At 33.1% G+C, this 19913-nt stretch overlaps 1 protein-coding gene and 1 pseudogene across 1 annotated transcript; one reads left to right on the forward strand and one right to left on the reverse strand.

The window, feature by feature from the left end:
- Positions 1-4984: 4984 nt before the first annotated feature.
- Positions 4985-10190, forward strand: LOC114717084 (cold-responsive protein kinase 1-like). Its single transcript, XM_028902166.1, has 8 exons — positions 4985-5223; positions 7385-7788; positions 8254-8376; positions 8566-8693; positions 8843-8942; positions 9306-9537; positions 9671-9827; positions 9963-10190. Exons 1-8 carry the CDS (start codon positions 4985-4987, stop codon positions 10188-10190), a joined length of 1611 nt encoding a protein of 536 aa, XP_028757999.1.
- Positions 10191-14202: 4012 nt separating this feature from the next.
- On the reverse strand, positions 14203-19524 carry LOC114717085 (trigger factor-like protein TIG, Chloroplastic; annotated as a pseudogene).
- Positions 19525-19913: the final 389 nt, after the last annotated feature.

A 19913-nucleotide genomic window follows, 5' to 3' on the forward strand; every position in this document is an offset into this window, starting at 1 on the left:
GAGGGAGTATCTATAGGAGTAATTTAGAGAAAACTAATAAATATGAGAAATAGGTCTTCTATTGAGGATCAAAACCAACTCAACAATTGAGTCCTATATTAAGGACCGGAGGAGTAATTTTTTAATATTTTTAAATTAGTTAATTTGGTCTTATATTAAGGACTGAAAGTAATATAAAATATATTAATATTAAAAAACTCAAAAATAGAAACTCATTTTATCATGCTTTTCATTGAAGCCACTGAGATTATGGAGTCCATGCCATTGATGTTAATTTTTGTTACTCTATTTTTATTTCACAATAATGGTAGGAATTATGAAATGCTAAAAAAAATCAATAATACGTTTTAAAACGTGCCTCGTAATAAATTTAGGGAGAATATTTCTTCCTTGTTGCCACAACTGTGAAATTAAGATATGAGATGTCTTGTGAAAAAAAGGCAAAGAATACCTTCCAGAAAGTATCTTATAATGAAAAGATTAGATGGAGTATTTGTAGAAAATACTTTAGTCAAATTCTTTACTGTCATCATGTTAGGTTCACTAATTACAAATGACCATATGTCATTTTTTTAAATGTGAGTTTATAGTTTAATGATAATATTTTAAACATAAGACATTGTAACTATATATAATTAGAGAACTTGATATAATGAATATAATTGAAATGAAAATAGATTTTTTAAGTTTTTTAATTGTAATTTATCTTAAATTGCAAGCAACTAGATCACAATAATAAAAGTATTTCATGTTTCACACTTCCAGAAAGATGCTGCTTAATTCAATAAAAACAATCATTACTTTAAAAAAAGCTTTTAATGATGCTTATTAATGACGGTTTTAAGAAAAAACGCTACAAAAAAAAGATAATGATATTTTTATAATTATATAGTGGTAAATAATAACTTTTCACGACAGTTATATAGAAAATTATCGTGAAAAGTTATACCTTCTAGTAAATAATACGTTTTTAAGGATTGGACTTATCACAGCGTTTGCATAAGCACCATGGTAAATGCTTTTAATGGAGGTTAGATGGGTAATCGCTGTTAAATATTTTTTTAATGATGATTTTTTCAAAAACTGTCATTAAAAGTTTTTACAGTATTTTAAAACCCTGATCGCGTGATGAAATCTTTTTACTTTTTCGTAGTTGCCGCGGTCCTCCATCTCTAGCCCACCACCCGACTCTTCCTCCGAAGGTGTTTTTCGGCCAAACCCAACCATTCTCTGTCGTTTTTCACCATTTGTTTACCAGTTTGTGGTGGTTTTCGTTGTTCATTTGCCTCTTTCCAAGTTTTTGAGCATCGTTTACATAATCAGTTTGCGCCCCCCTTTTCTTCTTCAATTTTTTTTTGACTGTTTTAGAAGTTTGATGATACAAATTTATTATATATCAAATAGGTTGATTGATTTTACTCTTTGCACATTTGCATTGGTTGTTTTGAGTATACTATTTGTTTGAAGAGTTGGGTTGTGACATTTGGAATATGAAAACGTCATTTACTTGCTATCCACGACATGATTTGCATGTTGAAACCTTTATTGTTGATTAGTTTTCAATTTTGTAATTATTTTCATAATTTTCAGGTATTTTTGATAATTTTTTTTATGAACAATCTATTGAATGTTTGGCCAATTTTTTTCCCAGTCATGAACCTTGATTGATAATGAAGTTTTGCTTAAAATTTCATGACTAACGGATATCATTTGAGTTCTCGTGTTAAATTCAGAAATTTTACTCTGAAACATCTTTATTTGCTAGTTTGAGATTGTTAGTTTTGTTTTGTTGCTTGTAACTGTTGAAATTTTCTTTTATTTGCTCCTTCTATATTATTGGTTGAATTGAATATTGTGTAAAATATTGTATAAATTATTTAGAATTTTTTATATTTAAGGAAAAATTCTGTCAAAATTTTTATAAAATAAAAAAGGTATTTCTTTTCATTTGTAATTAAGTATTAGTTAATTTTATTTATTGATTAGTACTTAATTATTTGATTTATTTAAGTATTCTAATTAAGTAGTTAGAATTGAACTTGACAATTGTATTCACAGTTTGGGATACAATTGCAAATATAAGTTGATCAAAAAGGTTTAATCCCTTGTTTTCCCTTGCCTACTTTTACTAAGGTCGTTTTGCCGGAGCCCCCAGTTCCGTACAGTCCAGTCATGCGAACACCATAATTTTTGAGAGCAGCCAACAATTGCCCTGAAGCCAACTTTGTTGACCGGAAATACACAAAATTTTCAGAAGAAAAGTACTCTGCATCTGGGATTGGGACAGTGGTAGAAAAGGTATTAAATTCACTCCTTTGGTTGAGATTCTTTGTTGCCTCGATCATCTTTTGATTTGGGGGTCACCCATAATCGAGATCACTGTTGGACTGTGATGCGTACTAATAATACCGTTCCATATTAAATCTCTCGTCCTCTGGTAGTTTATTTTTCAACATCTAAGTTTAAATGTGGTGTTGAGTTATTGACGGTTGCATGGGCCCTCCTTCTCTGCCATTCAAGCTTTGACTTGTCGCTGCTTGGCCCAGAAGGCTCGCATGTTTACATTGGGAGTGCTTATTGTAAAATAATTCATTTGCAGAAAAAAGTATAACAAATTTGTTTAACCAAAAATCAAAATACATAACTAAGTTATGATATATAAAAATAATAAAATAAATGTTAGCGTTTAATATTATCAATTAACTAATTATTTAAAATTGTATTTTTATTATACATAAATTTTAGCCCCTTTATTATATATATACTACCTATTGTCTTTAATATAAAAGTTAGTTTGACATCTAATTTAATCTTAAATATAAGACTTCAAACTAATTTGTTACTCATATTTATTCATTTTTTTAAAAGTAATCCTTATAGTAGTTACACATTAAAAGTACTATCAAATAGTAGTTCTAGCTAATACATATGATTAGTAAAGGTATTATAGGAAAGATAACATCTAATTATTACAAATAACTAACTTAGTAAACTTTTTTAATCTACTTAAATTAGTCAACTAGTTCTTATATTAAGGACCCAAGTAGTATATTCTATTTTTATTAAGGATGGGAATACATCAATGCGCATTGCTAATTGACGAAGGAAAATATTGGTGCTACTAGGTCTTACTAATTTATTTAACACATTTGATCCATCCTTTTTAGAAACAACAGAGATGGAAATAGAATTTATGCCTGCAGTTGTTTTACAATCATGAAGACTCGATAATCTGTCACAAGCCTTAAAAAAGCCCTCAAAAGTTTCTTTCCATAAGCGTCGTGGTAAATACTTTTAACGACGATTACTTTGATAACTGCTGTTGAAAGATTTTTTAATGGTGGTTTTTTCAAAAACTGTCATTAAAAGTTTTTACAGAGTTTTAAAACCTTTATCGCGCGATGAAATTCTTTAACTTTTTCATAGTCTACATGGTCCCCCATCTCTGTCCCTACTTGACTCTTCTTCCTAAGGTATATTTCAGCCAAACCCAACCATTCTCTGCCATTTTTCACCATTCATTTGCCGTCCTCCGTTGTCCACGGTGGTTTTTGCCGTTCATTTGCCTCTTTCCAAGTTTTTGAGCGTCTTTTACATCATGAGTTTGCTCTTCCCTCTTCTTCAATTTTTTTTTCGATTGTTTGACGATACAAATTTATTATATATATCAAATGGGTTGATTGATTTTACTTTTTGTAATATTTGCATTGGTTGTTTTGAGTATACTATTTATTTGGAGAGTTGGATTGTGACATTTGGAAGATGACAACGTCATTGACAAGGTTTTAGTTCTCCCAATTTCAGTTTCTTTGTGCAATTCCAAACTTAAGTCATCTGCAATCTCACCTTGAATTTTAATGTTCACAGTTTGGGACACAGTTGCAAGTATAAGTCGATCAAAAAGGTTTAGTCCCTTGGCTTTTTTGCCTACTTCTTTTACCAAGGTCGTTTTGCCACAGCCCCCCATTCCATACAGTCCGATCATGCGAACACCATCATCTGGGAGAGCAGCCAACAATTGATCTGAAGCCAGCTTTGTAAAGTGGAAATACACAAAATTTCCAGAAGAAAAGTACTCTACATCTGGGATTGGGACAGGGGTAGAAAAGGGATTAAGTTCACTTCTTTCATTGAGATTCTTTGTTGCCTCGATCATCTTTGTCATTTGTCTACGCAAACAATATCTCCTCCAAGTTTCGTAATGCCACTGAAACTTTTGTTTTCTTCCTGTGTAATATACTTTGAATGGCCGCCTATTGCCCCATTGTGACCGGTTATACCGATTTATATTATACTTAATAAAATTATATTATGTTTAAAATTAATTAAATTTTTATTCAATACACATTGATTTTCTTTTTTATCAATATATTAAAATGAGTATAAATAATATAATACTGTGGAGCGCGCAATTCGCTTTTTCCCAGTTGCAAGCTTGTGACCATTTTATGACGTGCGTTTAACCACGAAGTGCCGATAAATATAACGGTGGTGTCGTCATATCTCATTGGCTCTTTATTTGAAATGTCCAAGCTATAAAGTCTTCCACTGCTTAGTCTTCCAAGTCTTCCAAGCTAGTCTTCTATATATGTATGTCCATCTTCTGCAACAATAAGTTCTGCTTAATTGACCCAAGAAGCAAGCAAGGGAACGGGCTCCGTGCCTTTTAGAAAGCGTGTAGGTCACAAATATGTGAAAACAGATCTATCCCACTGATCTTAAGCCACAAGACCATCTTCGATACGATATAACCTCTTCAATTTCCTTCTTCATCTTCGCTCTCTTTACGTGGAGCCAACCCTACCTATATAAATATATATATGTATATATATCCATCCAAAATTCATCGAAACTAAAGATGTTTCAACCTAGCCTCCTTTCTTTGATCATCACTTTCATGTTCTGGTTATCATGGTGGACACTTAAGGGCGTCGTTTCGGACCCACAGACCAATCTCTTGAGAAAAGTTTGCACTACATCTGGCATGGCAGACGTTAACGAAACGTTTAGGGACATCAGAGAGCAGATTGTGAGCATGAACAAGTGCTTTGCGACGGCGCAGCAGCGTAATAAAGAAGACCTTGTTTTAAGTCTTTTTCAGTGCAGAAACTACCTCTCCGTTCATGACTGTGTTGGCTGCTTCGACGCCGCCGCCAAAGAAGTCCGCAATTGCCCTGATGGCACGGCCGGCGGCCTTGTCATCTACGATGGCTGCTTCCTCAGGTACTATTGGTCCACTAATTCTTCGTCTTCTTGTTTTTCCAATTTTTTCCAGCCGCCAGGAAAGTTTGAAATCTGACCGTTTCTTTTTAGTTCTAATCTTTTTGTTTTTGAGGATGAGCTTTTCTTTTCTGAGTAGCAGATCATAGGGATAAAGTATTTTATTGGAGTCCACATGAGGTGCTCATCCAATCTATGAGCACTTCATGCTCAACGCCCAAACGACTTCGTTTTTGCAGACGTGGGAGGCAGCCTCAATTAATTTTCTCTCCACTCCACGTGGTGCTTCCATTTCTCCATCTACACCCTTTTTTTTATTGGGTTGTTACTAGCCACACCCTTTTTTTTTTTTTAAAGTTCACTTGATTTTTATTTTAGCATCTTGAAAATTAAAATAATTAAATATTGTAATTTTTTTATAATTAACACAAATATGTGTTTTAAAATTATATTTAAAATAAAATTAGGCTTCCTACAATATTTTACAAAAAAAAATCTTAGCAACACGATATGATTACTTGTAATTTTTAAAGAGATTAAAATACATCGAGTATTTTAAAATATTTTTTAAATACTGAAAAATACACCTAATGTTCCCAATATTTTCTAAGTAGTGTTTAGTATATTAAATTAATTTTTAATTCATTCAATACCTTAAACTATTTTTTAATACTTAAAAGATATTTTAAAATACTGGATGTATTTTGACACCTTTAAAAGTTATGGATAATCAAATCGTGTTGTTAGATTTTTTTTTTTAAATACTCTAGGAGCCTTATTTTAGCTTATATATAATTTTAAAATATACACACTACTTCTTATCCTTAATATAAAAACTAGTTAAAGTTTAAATTTGGTTTTAAATAGAAAACCTCAATCTATCTTATCTCACATCTTTTTCTAAAATATTCTTGTTGATTGTATGGAATTTTCACCAAGCGATAATTTTAATTATCTAATATACATAATTGAATAGGATAATTACAATTTTTAATTTTTAAAATTTTAAAGATGCTAAAATAAAAATCAGGTTTTTTTTAAAAAAACTAAACTGTGGCTAGTAACAGCCTAATAAAAAAAAAAAAAACGAGAGAGATGGAGAAATGGAAGCATCACGTGAAGCGGAGAAAAAATTGATTGAAGCTGCCTGCAACCCGCACAAAAACGAAGTCGTTTGGGCGCTGAGCATGAGGTGCTTGTCGATTCGATGAGCGCCTCATGCGGACTTATTTATTGCTAGGTTTATTATACAGTGTTTACATGGATTTGCCTTGCGTACTCATCAGTTTTGATAAGCTTCTAATACTCATCAGATTTAGATAATTCAACTTTAGTTTTAGTTTTATTTTTATTTTTTTAAAATAATTATTTTAATAGGTATAGGATAAAAAAGAAAAATAATCTCTTAACTGCCATTCTTTAAAAATATGATTTTTTCTATTTTAAAATAATTATTTAAAAATATTAAATCTGGACTGTCTAGATTAAATGTGTACGGTCGAGATTGCTCATCAAGTGATGAGCACCAAATATGGACCCATGTTTACATTCAGTGATTAAACTTTAGATCAGTCCAGTGACAAACCAGATGTAATAAAGCCATGAAAAGAATGTAGAGATGTAAGAGAAAATCAACATTGGTTAATTTTATAAAAATATTAAGGTTCCATCCACTCCTAAAGTATTCTTCCATATGCACCTAACATCATTAACTTTTTTCAAATGCAAAGTACGCATGTACTATTTTGCAACCTTCATGCTGCTTTTACACCTCAAAAAAATGTTGGTGTTAGGCCTCATGGAGAAATATTTCATGGGTAAATTCGGAATTTAAGGCTTTATAGAATGCATGATTCCATAATTAACATATATTTATTAATATGAAAATAAAATTGATAACCATAGATTTGTAAATTTGGATTATATAATAAAGTTATATTTCTATTTGAATCTAAAATTTAGAAATTTATGTATATACAAATATTTTATTCCAGTTAAAAACTTCATTGTAAGAAAAATTATATTAGCTTACATGGTTTTTTTTTGTTAAAAGAAAAAAACTCATGGTTTTATTAGCATTAGAAAAGTAATAATCTTGATCTGTACAGAGCTAAACTCAAATTGAACTTGGAAAAAGGATACGATGTATACTTTTGTGTGTTAGGTACGCCGCCGATGATTTCTTTGAAGAAACAACGGAAGATTTAAATGCTGCGTCGTGTGGTAACCAAACCATGACAGAATCCAGTATGTTTGCATCACTTGTGCAACAAGTGCTAAAGACTCTGCGAACAACAACACCCAAGAACCAAGGGTTTTTTGCGGCCACAAAGATAGAATTGCCTGATAATAGTACAACTATTTATGCCTTTGCTCAATGTTCTGAAACTATCGGTCAGACACAATGCTTCAATTGCTTGAACACTGGCTATAACAATATTTTGCCGACTTGTCTTCCCAATTCGGAGGGTAGGGCTTATGCTGGTGGGTGCTTTATGAGATATTCCACTACCTCCTTCTTTCCAGATAATTACCAGACAGTTCATATTACTCCCATGGGCAAACAAGGTACTCCATTGTTTATCAAATCCTTATTTGCAGAAATTTTAGTTAATTACTTTGGTGATTTCACAGGTTTTTTTTAATGATTTTTTTTAAAAAAAATATGTCTAACTCGTTTTTTTTTTAATAATCATAAAGAAAATTCAAAACCAGTGCACCATTTTTTGCCTCTAAGATATCAAAATATCTGTTTTTTTAAGAATCTAATAATCAAAAGAAACAACAGAAAAAAATTTAGAAAAGGAGGGAAAGACTAAGGAGCAGTAGAAGGGGTAGCTGACATCGCAAATGCCTCAAAATGACAATTTGGTTCATTTTCTTATGCAGGGGCAATATAATTCTGAATCTCTCAAGTTACATTATATGTCTTATTTCAGTGCCCCATTAATTATTAGACATGGATATATATAGACTTGCATAAATGTTGACTCATTTGAAAGTGATGAGTTCCCTATTTTTTATGTCTTGCAGGTTCAAACAAGAAGGGGACCATTATAGGTGTAGTTTTTGGAGGTGTAGCTTTTGCTTTGATCCTTCTTACACTATTAGCTTGGATTAAACAACCAAAAAGGCCTGAGAGACCAGTTCCTAGAGGTAAACACCTTGAAAAATGTGGTCTACTGTATCATTTGTAATGATTTATTGTGATAATTTGATCTCATTTTCCCTTTAAAAGAAAACGTTAGGGACGTTAATTCATCTTTATGAACAAATAAAGGAATCCCTAGCTGCTGCTTCTTAATTTATGAAGAGACTTTATGTGACTAATGTTTGCCATGACAGGAGATATATCTGGAGTAAGTAAGTTGAAAGGCCCAATTAATTTTAGTTATAGAGAGTTGGAGTTTGCAACTAAAAGTTTCAGTGCAGAAAATAAAATTGGAGAAGGAGGATTTGGTGCTGTATATAAGGTAACTATATATTTTGATTTTAAATATTTTGATCTCGATGATGTTCCAAGGCAAGGGCGTATTAAGGCAGTACTTTCATATACTGTTGCAAATATGCAAAACTTACTAGCAATATTTTGAGGATTGACATTCTTAATTTTCATAAATAGGGTACTCTGAAAAGTCGGAAAATAGTTGCTGTAAAGAAATTAATCATACGCCAATCTGGGAAGGTGGAAGAAGAATTTGAAAGTGAAGTGAAGCTTATAAGTAATGTTCATCATCGGAATCTTCTTCGGCTTCTTGGATGTTGCAGGAAAGGAAATGAGAGAATTCTTGTTTATGAATATATGAAAAACACCAGTCTAGACAAATTCTTATTTGGTATATATATTTTATCCTCCAACAAAGCATATATATAGTTCTTTAATCTTTAGCTATTGAATTTCTTTATAAAATTATGACATGTGGGCATATTTTCAACTAACAAATATATCACTGACTCCTTCGATAATAATTCATTCACATGTCATAGTTTCATGCAAGAAGTTCATAAACAAACATGTCAGAAACATCTTTTAATAAATTATTTGATTCTCTTTCCTCAATGTTTCATGTAAATTTGTGAAATAGGTAAAAACAGAGGTTCTCTTTGTTGGAAGCAACGGTATGATATAATTTTAGGAACAGCAAGGGGTTTGGCTTATCTACATGAGGAATTTCATGTACGTATCATACACAGAGATATAAAAGCTAACAACATTCTCTTAGGTGATGATCTCCAACCAAAAATTACTGATTTTGGCTTAGCAAAGCTTTTACCTAAAGAAAAATCTCATCTTAGCACAAAATTTGCCAGAACATTGTAAGTAAAAAATTCATGTTGATGACACACATGATGCCACACATTACATTGTATCTGTCTATTTCATATTCAAAATATTGGTCATGCACTAATTTGAATCATTAACTACAACATAAAATTTTATATTTTACAGAGGATACAACGCACCGGAATATACAATTCATGGTCAACTATCGGAAAAAGCTGATATTTATAGCTTTGGCATTGTACTCCTAGAAATTATCAGTGGTGAAAAATGCAATGAATTGAAGATTCGCGATGATATTGAAGGTGAATTTCTACTTAAAAAAGTAAGAAAATTCATATGAAATTAAAAATAGTAGTTTTATTCGAGTGAATTTTAATATAGGGCTGTTTTAACCACACAAATTTCCACTTTTCTTGTTTGCCCTTTTTATTCCATTTCCTTTTAATTCACATGACAGGCTTGGAAGCTATATGAGAGAGGCTTACACATAGAGTTGGTGGATAATACCATGAATCCAAATGATTATAAAGTAGAAGAAGTGAAGAAAATTATAGAGATTGGTCTGCTTTGCACTCAAGCATCTGCTGAATTAAGGCCATCAATATCTGAAGTAATTGTTTTGCTCCAAGGCAATGGCTCATTGGAGAATATGCGACCCACCATGCCTATCTTGATTGAAACTTAAAACTAGGGGTCCCTGTGTGACATCTATACCTTTAGCGCTTCCTTTTACATCAATTACCATGGCCTTTACTTTCTTGCTACTGGCAAATATTTTCCAAGAACTGTGGCTGAGGGTGACTTCTAATTTTGAACCAAACAGGTAGAGAATAAGGTAAAAGACCTCAGCTTGTGCTTGGAACAGAAACTTGTGGTTTATTGTAGGGATCGGAGTTTGCGGACACACAAAACTATTTTGGGAAGTCTTCTCGGCCGGATGTGGCTCTCTAATCATAGAAATGAGCTTTTTTGGACACGTGGCACACAAAGACCTCAGCGTGGTCTTCTTATTTCACACACACACATATATATATATGGGAATATAAATATGGATAATTGCTTTTTTCTCATCCTCTCTAATCCACTCATGAATTCCATTGCCCCTTTCAAATGAGATCCATCTCTTAGTGTGTTCTCCAACAAGACAATATTAATTCCTTAGGCTTCTCATCTAGTCAGTGTATGGTAAATAGTGTTAGTATTTAAGCCCAACACCAAGTGGATGGCATGTTCAATAGTTTTGTAAAACCCATATCACCAAATTAAGGATGATTTTATTGAGGATTCATCAAAGATTAAAAGCAAGAACACCTCAAGGTTATGTTGACGTACTACTGTAATAGTGCCTGGAACATGTTCAGAAATGCTCTAAAGTTAAAAACTTTAAAAGGCCTTTTTTTTTTAAAAAAAAACTTTCAGGAGAGACAAGAAACAGTTTGAAGAAACATAAGAATGCCAAGTTAACAGAAGATGCATACAAGAGTACAGTAAGAGACAAATATCACTACCATTACGTAAGCCTACCACTTCAGTAACTAAATTTACTTCACAACATGAATAAAAACCTAAATGAAGAGCTTCTAAATAATAACTGATTGATGTATTACCTCTTAGCCACTAACCTGTGACTTTTCTGCTCTGTATTTCGAGTTGATGAATATGTTGGATGTGACTGCTTCAGCATCTCAGTAACAAAACCAGAACATGGACCAGATGCATTCCCAAGAGTATGGTTGCCCCCACAGAGACAGAGACAGAGAGAGTAGAAAGACAAACATAAATCCCTTGCTTACAAATTCTGTTCATTAACATAATTTTGGACGTATATTGAATAATTGGAGGTATGCACTAGTAAGCCGTGATAAGGCATACGTGCACAAGGTACTTGGCTAACCAATTACCAGAACAGAACACGGTTCAAACAAAACAGTAATTCAGTAACAATTAATTGAAGTTCCAAATGCCACTTCAATGTTTTATCTGAAAATAAACAGGAAAGAGGGCAGAGCTTGGGTTCTTCATGTCGGAGATTGTGATAGGCTAATCAATTGGATGTGTAGACATTATATTTAATTTATTAAAAGAAGTTTTATCAAATGTTTATTTATTATATTGACTGTGAAATTGATGAATCAGCACAAGTTTGACTAAAATAATCTGACCTAGCATGTCTAATAAGCAGGTGACATGGCTTTTCTTGTTAATTCCATTGTTTTGTCTGAATATTACTCCTCTGATCTTATTTATAAAACACTTCTAGCATGTTTCACACAGACCAAGGAAAACCCTAAATTTCATTAACTCTCATTTAAATTTTAATAACTTTTCAACTTTATCCCTATTTAATATACCTTATACCTCATATAAACAAAGTCAATACAATAATAAATGAGGGGTAAATTTGTACATCCATACAAAAAAAATTTCTCAGTGCCTTATAAATAGGACCAAAAAATATCTTTTCTCTCTACCCTATAAATAGGACTAGAGGAGTATTTCTGAAAAAATTTCTTACTCTGAAAAAAATTCCAAGAGCCAAAGAGAGCATTTACTGAACAGAGAAAACAAAGCAGTGGCAGACGAAAAAAATTCCACATCACCTGCTTATTAGACATGCCAGGTCAGATTATTTTGGTCAAACTTGTGCTGACTCATCAATTTCACAGTCAAAGTAACAGATCTATTAGCATAGGATACCGGTGCACCATTTTAATTACTTTGAGGGCAAAATTGCACCATAAATTACTTTAGGCCGCTGGATGCACCTTAACCCCAAAAAGATTCCACATCACCTGCTTATTAGACATGCCACGTCAGATTTTCTGGTCAAACTTGTGCTGACTCATCAATTTAACGGTCAAACTAACATATCTGTTAGTATGGGATACCGGTGCACCATTTTAATTACTTTGAGGGCAAAATTGCACCATAAATTACTTTAGGCCACTGGGTGCATCTGACAAAATACTTGGGGGTGCTGGGTGCACCTTAACCCTAAAATATATTAAATCAATTAATAATCAAATAATGCCAAAAGGATTAATTAAGTTGACAAAACCTATAGAAAAGATATCAAAATATATAAAAATAATTGAGTTTGTCAGTAGGTGTGTGCTGCAGGTTCAAGCCCGCTCTCTTCTAACTCAAAAGAGAAAAAGAAAAAGAAATTATTCATATTCAATAAATATAAAATGTCTCCATTCACTGTAGAAATTTTTTATTTTTGAAATAATAAAAATGTAGAAAATCTTCTAATCGAATATAACATTATTTATGGTGAAATAATGTTATCTTATTATTATGTAAAAATGATAATATTGTTTAATTTAGGATTCAAAACCCTTAGAAAATTTATTCTAAAATATGATATATTTGGAAGATCTCAGATAATATGCATAATTTTCTGAACCAGATATCGTATCTCTCTTTCGATGGGGTGGATGAATTTTATGTATTTGATGCATAAATTTGGTGTATAATTTATTATTTAATTTAAATATAAAATTTAAGTTGAATAAAGATTTATCTCAATGAGGAGAGAGGCTCACCAGGGTGACGATAGAGAGGCTAGGGCTCCTTGAGAGTGATAAAATCATTAAAAACCACTTATAGAGAGAAAAATGCTAAAAGTAATAATAAAAGATATTTGTCACTTGGAAAATAAGTGTGACCTCTTTGAACAACAAAATCAGTTATAACTTATTCCTCCAGTCCTAAATATAAGACCTTTATACACACTATAAAAAGAGTCTTATATTTAGGACCAGAAGGGTATATAAATAGAAAATCTCAAGGTGGCACCCATATGGAGAGTCTTGATTTTGCTTTACTTGCTAAACAAGTTTGACGGCATATTTATGGTGATGATAAGTTACTTTTTGTTGAGGTCCTGTCATCTAAGTATTTTCAAGAGATTGAGGCAAAAACAAAAAGTATTTTAAAGGGAGATTAGGGGTGATAACGAATTGCATTTTAATATGCCTTGGCTCTAGAAAGGAACTTTTAGATACTAAGAAGCTTTCACCAATAATCTTAATTGGAGGATTGACAATGAAACACTAATTTCTTCTTCTTTTTTTTTGACCAAAAGATAAACACTAATTTCTTTGTATTATCGTGTCTAGCGAAAAATGCAGCCAACTCGCCCTGTCACATTTCTCACTTCTTGGTGGATCTTAAATTGCCTAACCAAAAGGTATCAGGAACTCCAAATCTGTTAATGTTACCTCTAATTTGCCTTTCTTCGCATGGAACTCGAGATCGTAATGTGAGTCTTACGTGAATAGTCGACTAAAGCGTATTTCCTCCTTCTCAACATAGACTTGTATCTCTTTAATTCCTCCTTTTGGAAGCATCTTTACAATTTATAATGCAACCTGGACAAACATCAGAGATCCTTTTGGTGGATTATTTGAAGAAAACCACGGAACATCTTTTTCTCTTGTGCAGATTTGGGAGTTCAGTTTTGAACATTTTCGCTCTGCCTACTGCTCCCTAGAAGATCTCTTCCTTGGTTCCTGAAACAATTGTGGAATGATGTCCCGTATTCTTGATTTTATGTATTTATAATACTTTTGATTTTTTAAAAAAGAAAAGAAAAATTTCCACTTAGTTTCGATCCTCATTCACGTTATTTGAAATACTGATCCATGGACTACCAAAGAAAATCTTCAATCGATCGCTTTAATTTTCAGTACTTAAATGCTTAGACTTGGCTTTCCCTGCCAAGAGAAGCTTAGCCTATTAATAGAATTTTCTTGCTTTTGACGTTTAAATTCAGCTATAGAATTTTCAACCTCTTTGACAAGATCCTCGGTAGCAAACTGAAAGTGATAAATATGCAAAAGTTAATAAGCCAAAACGTCATCCAGCCGCACTCCATAGTTGATTAGAAGGGTACTATGTAAAATAAATATTATTTCCAACACACAGGGAATTCAATTGCTCTGACAAATGTCAGCTTTTTGCTATTTAGCAAAGTGAGAAGAAATTCTTTCTTTAATCACCTCAGGAGAACTATGACAACATAAATTTTCATAATCTAGGACGCTATAGAATTAGGTTAATTCCTAAAAGAAATTAAGTAGAAATTCTAGTATTCCAATTAGGGCCTTCTTATGAAACAAATTTTTCCTTCTAATTCAGGTCTGATTTTGAACCAGTCTCTTGATTGAGAATTGGAGAAGGAATGAATAAAATCAGGACTTTGAGGTCATTTTCTCCACCTGGGTGCTTGAATTAGATCTAGTTTAATTTGCAAAATTTATGGATTTTCGGTGTGTTTCACAGAAACAAGGGCTGTTTGGGAATTAAGGATTAACTCTGCATGAGAAGGAGGAGGAAAAATAGGCAAAACCTCACTTTGACTCGTGTTACGTCTTTGGCTAATAAATATAACATTGGAAGGAGGAAGTTGGTAAATTACATGTTCATCATTGGAATTTAGAAAGTTGAAATGCTAATCAAGAAGTTGAATCATTCAACAGGGAGAGAATCAGGCACTTGGAACCAAAAGGCATGTTATAGTGAATTTGGAAATCTTTAAATTAACCACAAATTTTGAAGCAATATATTGATTGGTGAGTTGCCTGTTAAATTAGAACGTCTTCAATTCTGAGCTATGATGTTCCTGAGGAGCAGTATTCTCATTAAAGTCAAGGTTTACCAACAAAGAAGTGGGTCTCAAAGCTCAAAGGGTATCATTTTTAAATCAAACACAAAGGAGGAATGGAAAATACAGCAGCTGATGCTTTATCAAGAAAAGGGAATCCCATGGAATAAAAATCCTTTTCCTTATGACAGTCAGGCGTTTGGGAAGAGTGGGAATCTGGGTTGCAAAAAGAACTTAAATAGCCTCCCTCATGCAACAGCTGATTTCTAGACAAAAGTGCCATGTGAGCATACATTCCGTGGGTGCTTAATTTATAGAGGGATTTTAATCCTTATTGTAAACAAGAGATTATAACAAAGTAAATTTTTTTAGAAAGAGGCATGAAATCCCCTCTGGAATTGGTTTTTGCATTGGGAAACATAATACACAAGAATGATCCTGATGCATAGCAAATATGAGAAACCTTATTTATTACTTTTCAATGAAAATATACAACTAATTACTCATGCTGCATGACAAGAAAATTTATTAAGAATACAAACTAGGTATTGAGATTTGTCTCCCTTTTTTCTCCGGCTGCCCATTGTCCCAAGGGAAAGTGCACAATTGGACGAAGGAAAACAAAGCCTAGAATAGTTTTTAGTACGACTTGTACATATTTTGAGACATGAAGTTATGTATGACGAGTGATGTTTGTTAACATAGCATGCGTGGTCCTTTGTGATTGGACAAGTCATGATAAGAATGAAAGTGATAAAGAACAGAAGACACTAAATAGGACTGCCTGAATGTACAAGTGAGTGATAAGTACTATCCGAACGATGCAAGATTTAGTTAACTGGATCAAGGTTCAGCCAATTGGATCTTAATAGGACTGAATTAATTAGATCTGGAGTCAACTAACTGGAACATGAAAGTCAGGATTCTGTTAACTAGGTGAGGTATAAGTTAATTGAGACCTACAAGTTAAGAAACATCTAAGTTGGTAAACCAACACTGAGTGGGAGCCAAAGGTAGAAACAATGAAGTCTTCTAATAGGTTCAATTAACTTGACCATTATTCTAGTAAATATAACCCATGATGGAATATATTAAAAATGTTTAAGGCAATGTTGTCCTAATCAATAAACCCAGCTACATGCCTTTTTAGAATCAACATGTACAGGTGTTCATAATTGATTAGTTATCACAGGTACATACTTATTCAGTGAATCCATATACCTGCAAATTTTCACGCCGATATATATCTCCAACTGCAAGATTCTGTTTATTAACCTTGTTATATTATCTCTTTGGCGTTCAAGATATTCATTCACGGCCTTTGGACTTGACAGAGAAGCCAACTGCTGCTCAGTTAGTTTTACTTTTGCCTGTGTCACAATTATTTTACTTCAAAATCAATACATGGAGGGAGGGGGGAATGCAGAGATTTCTCGTGCTGAAAGCGTAAAAAATTTAATCGTTATAGAAATCAAATTTTAAATTGTTATTGACATGTCAATCATTACCTGAATTTCTAATAGGTTAGCTCCATAAAGTTGTCTACCTTTTTCCTCAAACAAGGATTGAGGGATATCAACTTCTACCATCTGAAAGATGACATGTAATATAAATCTCTTACAATAATATTCCAAGAATACTTGCGCTTCATATCAGATAATACCACCCAATCAATGGGAAAGGGTCAAAGAGTAGAAATGCTTAGAAGAAAGTTATGTGCTATGACCATTGATACATTTCAAAATGATGCAGAGCATACGACAAAAGGGTAATTGGCAAAAGAATTTGCATAAGTTTAGAACATGTTTATTTCATTGTTTGAAAATGAGAGTTAGGTTTGTTTTGAACTGAATATTGGGATGACCAACGCTACTCCAAAATTAGTAACAAACAATCATACAAAAGGTTCAATTGTGTATTATCGTTTGACCCAAACTTCGGCTTATTTTGAATTGTCTATAATATCCATAAATCATAATATTTTGATTATAGACAGCCGTAGGATTCTAAAATCAACATTTGCATTCAATTCTTAGTAGAATAGCTCTACAAACTAGCTCAGCCAAAAACTATGCTATTTCTTGTGTCATTTCCTATACTTAAATGGAAGTTTCAAGGTAATCTTCTAGAAAATTCTCTCATGTTTTGTTGATCAAACTTAAATTTTAGCATTTCAAAAAAATTGCAGTGCTTCTGCGCTTCCTTCCTCAATCTTGATTGTATATTTCAAGTGGACTACAATGATTTTGAACTGAGCCCTAGCAGTTTTATCCCTCTTTGGTAGATTCTTCTGGGTGGTGAGTGCAAATCATCACTCTGATGAAATCCCCAGAAAATAATTGTTTATATGAAAGGTCTGCACCAATGTTCCACAGTTCATGGAGGATGGATACAGCATCAATGTACAAGAGGAATGCAAATAGATCAGGATCACAACTTTCCAGTATAAGAGACTACAGGCTCTTCTAGCTCAATCCAAATTCTACCTACCCACCACAAATGCTCTTTCCAGCCTTAACAATATCGCTCAAATATAAGTTTCACCCCTCATACGTTGCCAGGGTAGTAGTTATGTAGGTGGTTCAAACTCCTCATTATTCTCTGCCCTAGTGGTCCCCTCAACACTGATCCTTCCTTTATTCCATTGGCTTTTGATGTGTTAATGGACCAAAAGACATTCCTAATCCATGAATCCATCGTTACCTCCCCCAGCATGAGTCGGCCTGTCTCCAAAGGAAAAATCCGGGAATTGTTTCTGTCTTACATCGAAGTCTCCCAACGTACTCTGAAAATAAGCAAACCTTCAATTTAACGAGAATTTCCCCCTCCAATCAGTTGGCTTCCTCCTTGAACACAACCTCTAGACATAAAGCTAATTGAAGAAAGGAAGAATTTGTGGTGATGGAATTGAGGAATGCAGTGACTTCAATTGAGAAACAAAGAAAACCAAATAGATACTTGCTATATGTGGTAGCTCAACCACCTCATGCTTTTCAATGAATTTGAAGGACTCGAGAACCTTGGGCTCAACTTTCATAGGCTAAACATGGTAGCTTAACATTAGAAAAATCTTCAGCTAAAAAAAAAAAAAAAAGATTAGAAAAATCAATCTCCCAAATCAACTGATACATCCCTCCATTTTTTTATCTACAGATGCATTCAAATACTCTCATGCCCTGTTTTAAGTTCATTTTCAGTTCTATTGGAATATTGAGAAACTTGGCATTATTTTTTATTCATTAGGGAAAGTCAGTACAAGCCTCTTCAAATTAGGGAAAGTGAAGAGCAAAATTATGACAAAAACACTAACTTACAGCAGCAAAAAAATAACAGTATCCTAAGGTAGGAAATAACTTCTGTGACTTTAGAAAGGTCAGGACTCTCCCATGCAATACTCACTGATTGCCTCTGACATTCAGGCAAAACTGCCCCCAACAACTGATTCATGTCTTCCACAGCTCAATACACATCAGCTTGAATACAGAAGGCATTTCACAATCATGCAAGGCCTTCAATGGTGTCATCCCAACTGACCTGTTTTATGCAGTATTAGAACAGTACATTGCCTGAGGTAACCTGGTCCACCGGTTTGTATGTTTCCTAATAAGCACTCTAAACTGGTCTCTGAACTTTTGTTAACGACCTCTGTTTTTCATCAGCTTCTGAGGGATACCACGAATTGTAACTACACGAAATTACTGCAACCTTGAAAAATTCCCCCAAAAATGGCTTGTGATGACTTTGTCTGGAGCAAAAGATTGTGGATTGCTGAGTTTTTATTCGTTTAAAACTGAATGACATTCCCTCATTTCAGTTTTTTAAAAACTGAATTTCGGAGTTTTCAGTGTCATTCTTACACTTAGGTAAATTTTGGTTGTTTTCAGATTTACACCAGTTTAGGTAACAAATGGTCATTTCATGGTCCACCCCCATGCCTTCCAGATCGAAAAGGATGTATTGACCATCATAATTGATATGCATGACTCCTGTGATGCATCAAGATTCATGAATTAACGCAAAGTCAGGAAGAGGCGGATCAAAGCCATCTCTTTCTATCCCCTATCACTGAATTCAAGAAAACATCAAATGCAACAAAAAAAGGGCCAAATGCCAACCAGAAAATCTGAAAATTTTCTTCAAAGCGGTTGTGTCAAATACTCGTCGTCGAAAACACAATAGAAGAAACACACAAACTGAACCAAAGGCACTGTAGCAAGAAAGTTTTAACATCGAAAAGGGAATAGATTCAATCTAATACCTTAGAAAGCTGATCTAAGATAGCATTATCAGTTGCTTGTTCTGGAGCTGTCTGCTCCACCTCTAGAAATCTCTGTAACAATTTTTCTTTGACCTGCAAATTCACACGGGAACTTAAACCGGTCACCTGAATATTATACTTCAGTTTAAAATGGTAGCAGTACTTTAGGGGAGAAAATGATACCTGCTCCACCTGAATATTTCTTTATTACAAAATTTTTGCTAACGCTTTTTACTCACAAAAAAGCCACTCTACAATGAAATAAAAGATATTATAAATCATATGATATTTATACAGGAAAGTAACGTAAAAGAATGGATTAGCGGAAAACGTATAACGAATAATTTGTTTAATTAAAAATTAAAGATATAATTAATTTATAACATATAAAATTAATAGAATAATAAAATAAAGGTTTTGCTAAAAAAATAAAATAAAGGTTAGTTTTTATAGTATTGTTAACAAATTTAATAAATATTTTAATATTATCCGTCCACCGGACTCAAGCAAGCAAGCAGTATTAGGAAACACGATTTTTA

Source organism: Neltuma alba, unplaced genomic scaffold (genome assembly GCF_004799145.2).
Source record: "Neltuma alba isolate B1F8T4 unplaced genomic scaffold, ASM479914v2 tig00011707_pilon, whole genome shotgun sequence".
NCBI lineage: Eukaryota > Viridiplantae > Streptophyta > Magnoliopsida > Fabales > Fabaceae > Neltuma > Neltuma alba.

Bases quoted from the DNA above. Each gene is read 5' to 3' on its own strand.
- LOC114717084 (XM_028902166.1), top strand. From the start codon at position 4,985: ATGGCAGACGTTAACGAAACGTTTAGGGACATCAGAGAGCAGATTGTG. The intron at 7,789-8,253 runs GTACTCCATTGT...TATGTCTTGCAG, and splicing joins TACTCCCATGGGCAAACAAG to GTTCAAACAAGAAGGGGACC. The intron at 9,828-9,962 runs GTAAGAAAATTC...TTCACATGACAG, and splicing joins GTGAATTTCTACTTAAAAAA to GCTTGGAAGCTATATGAGAG.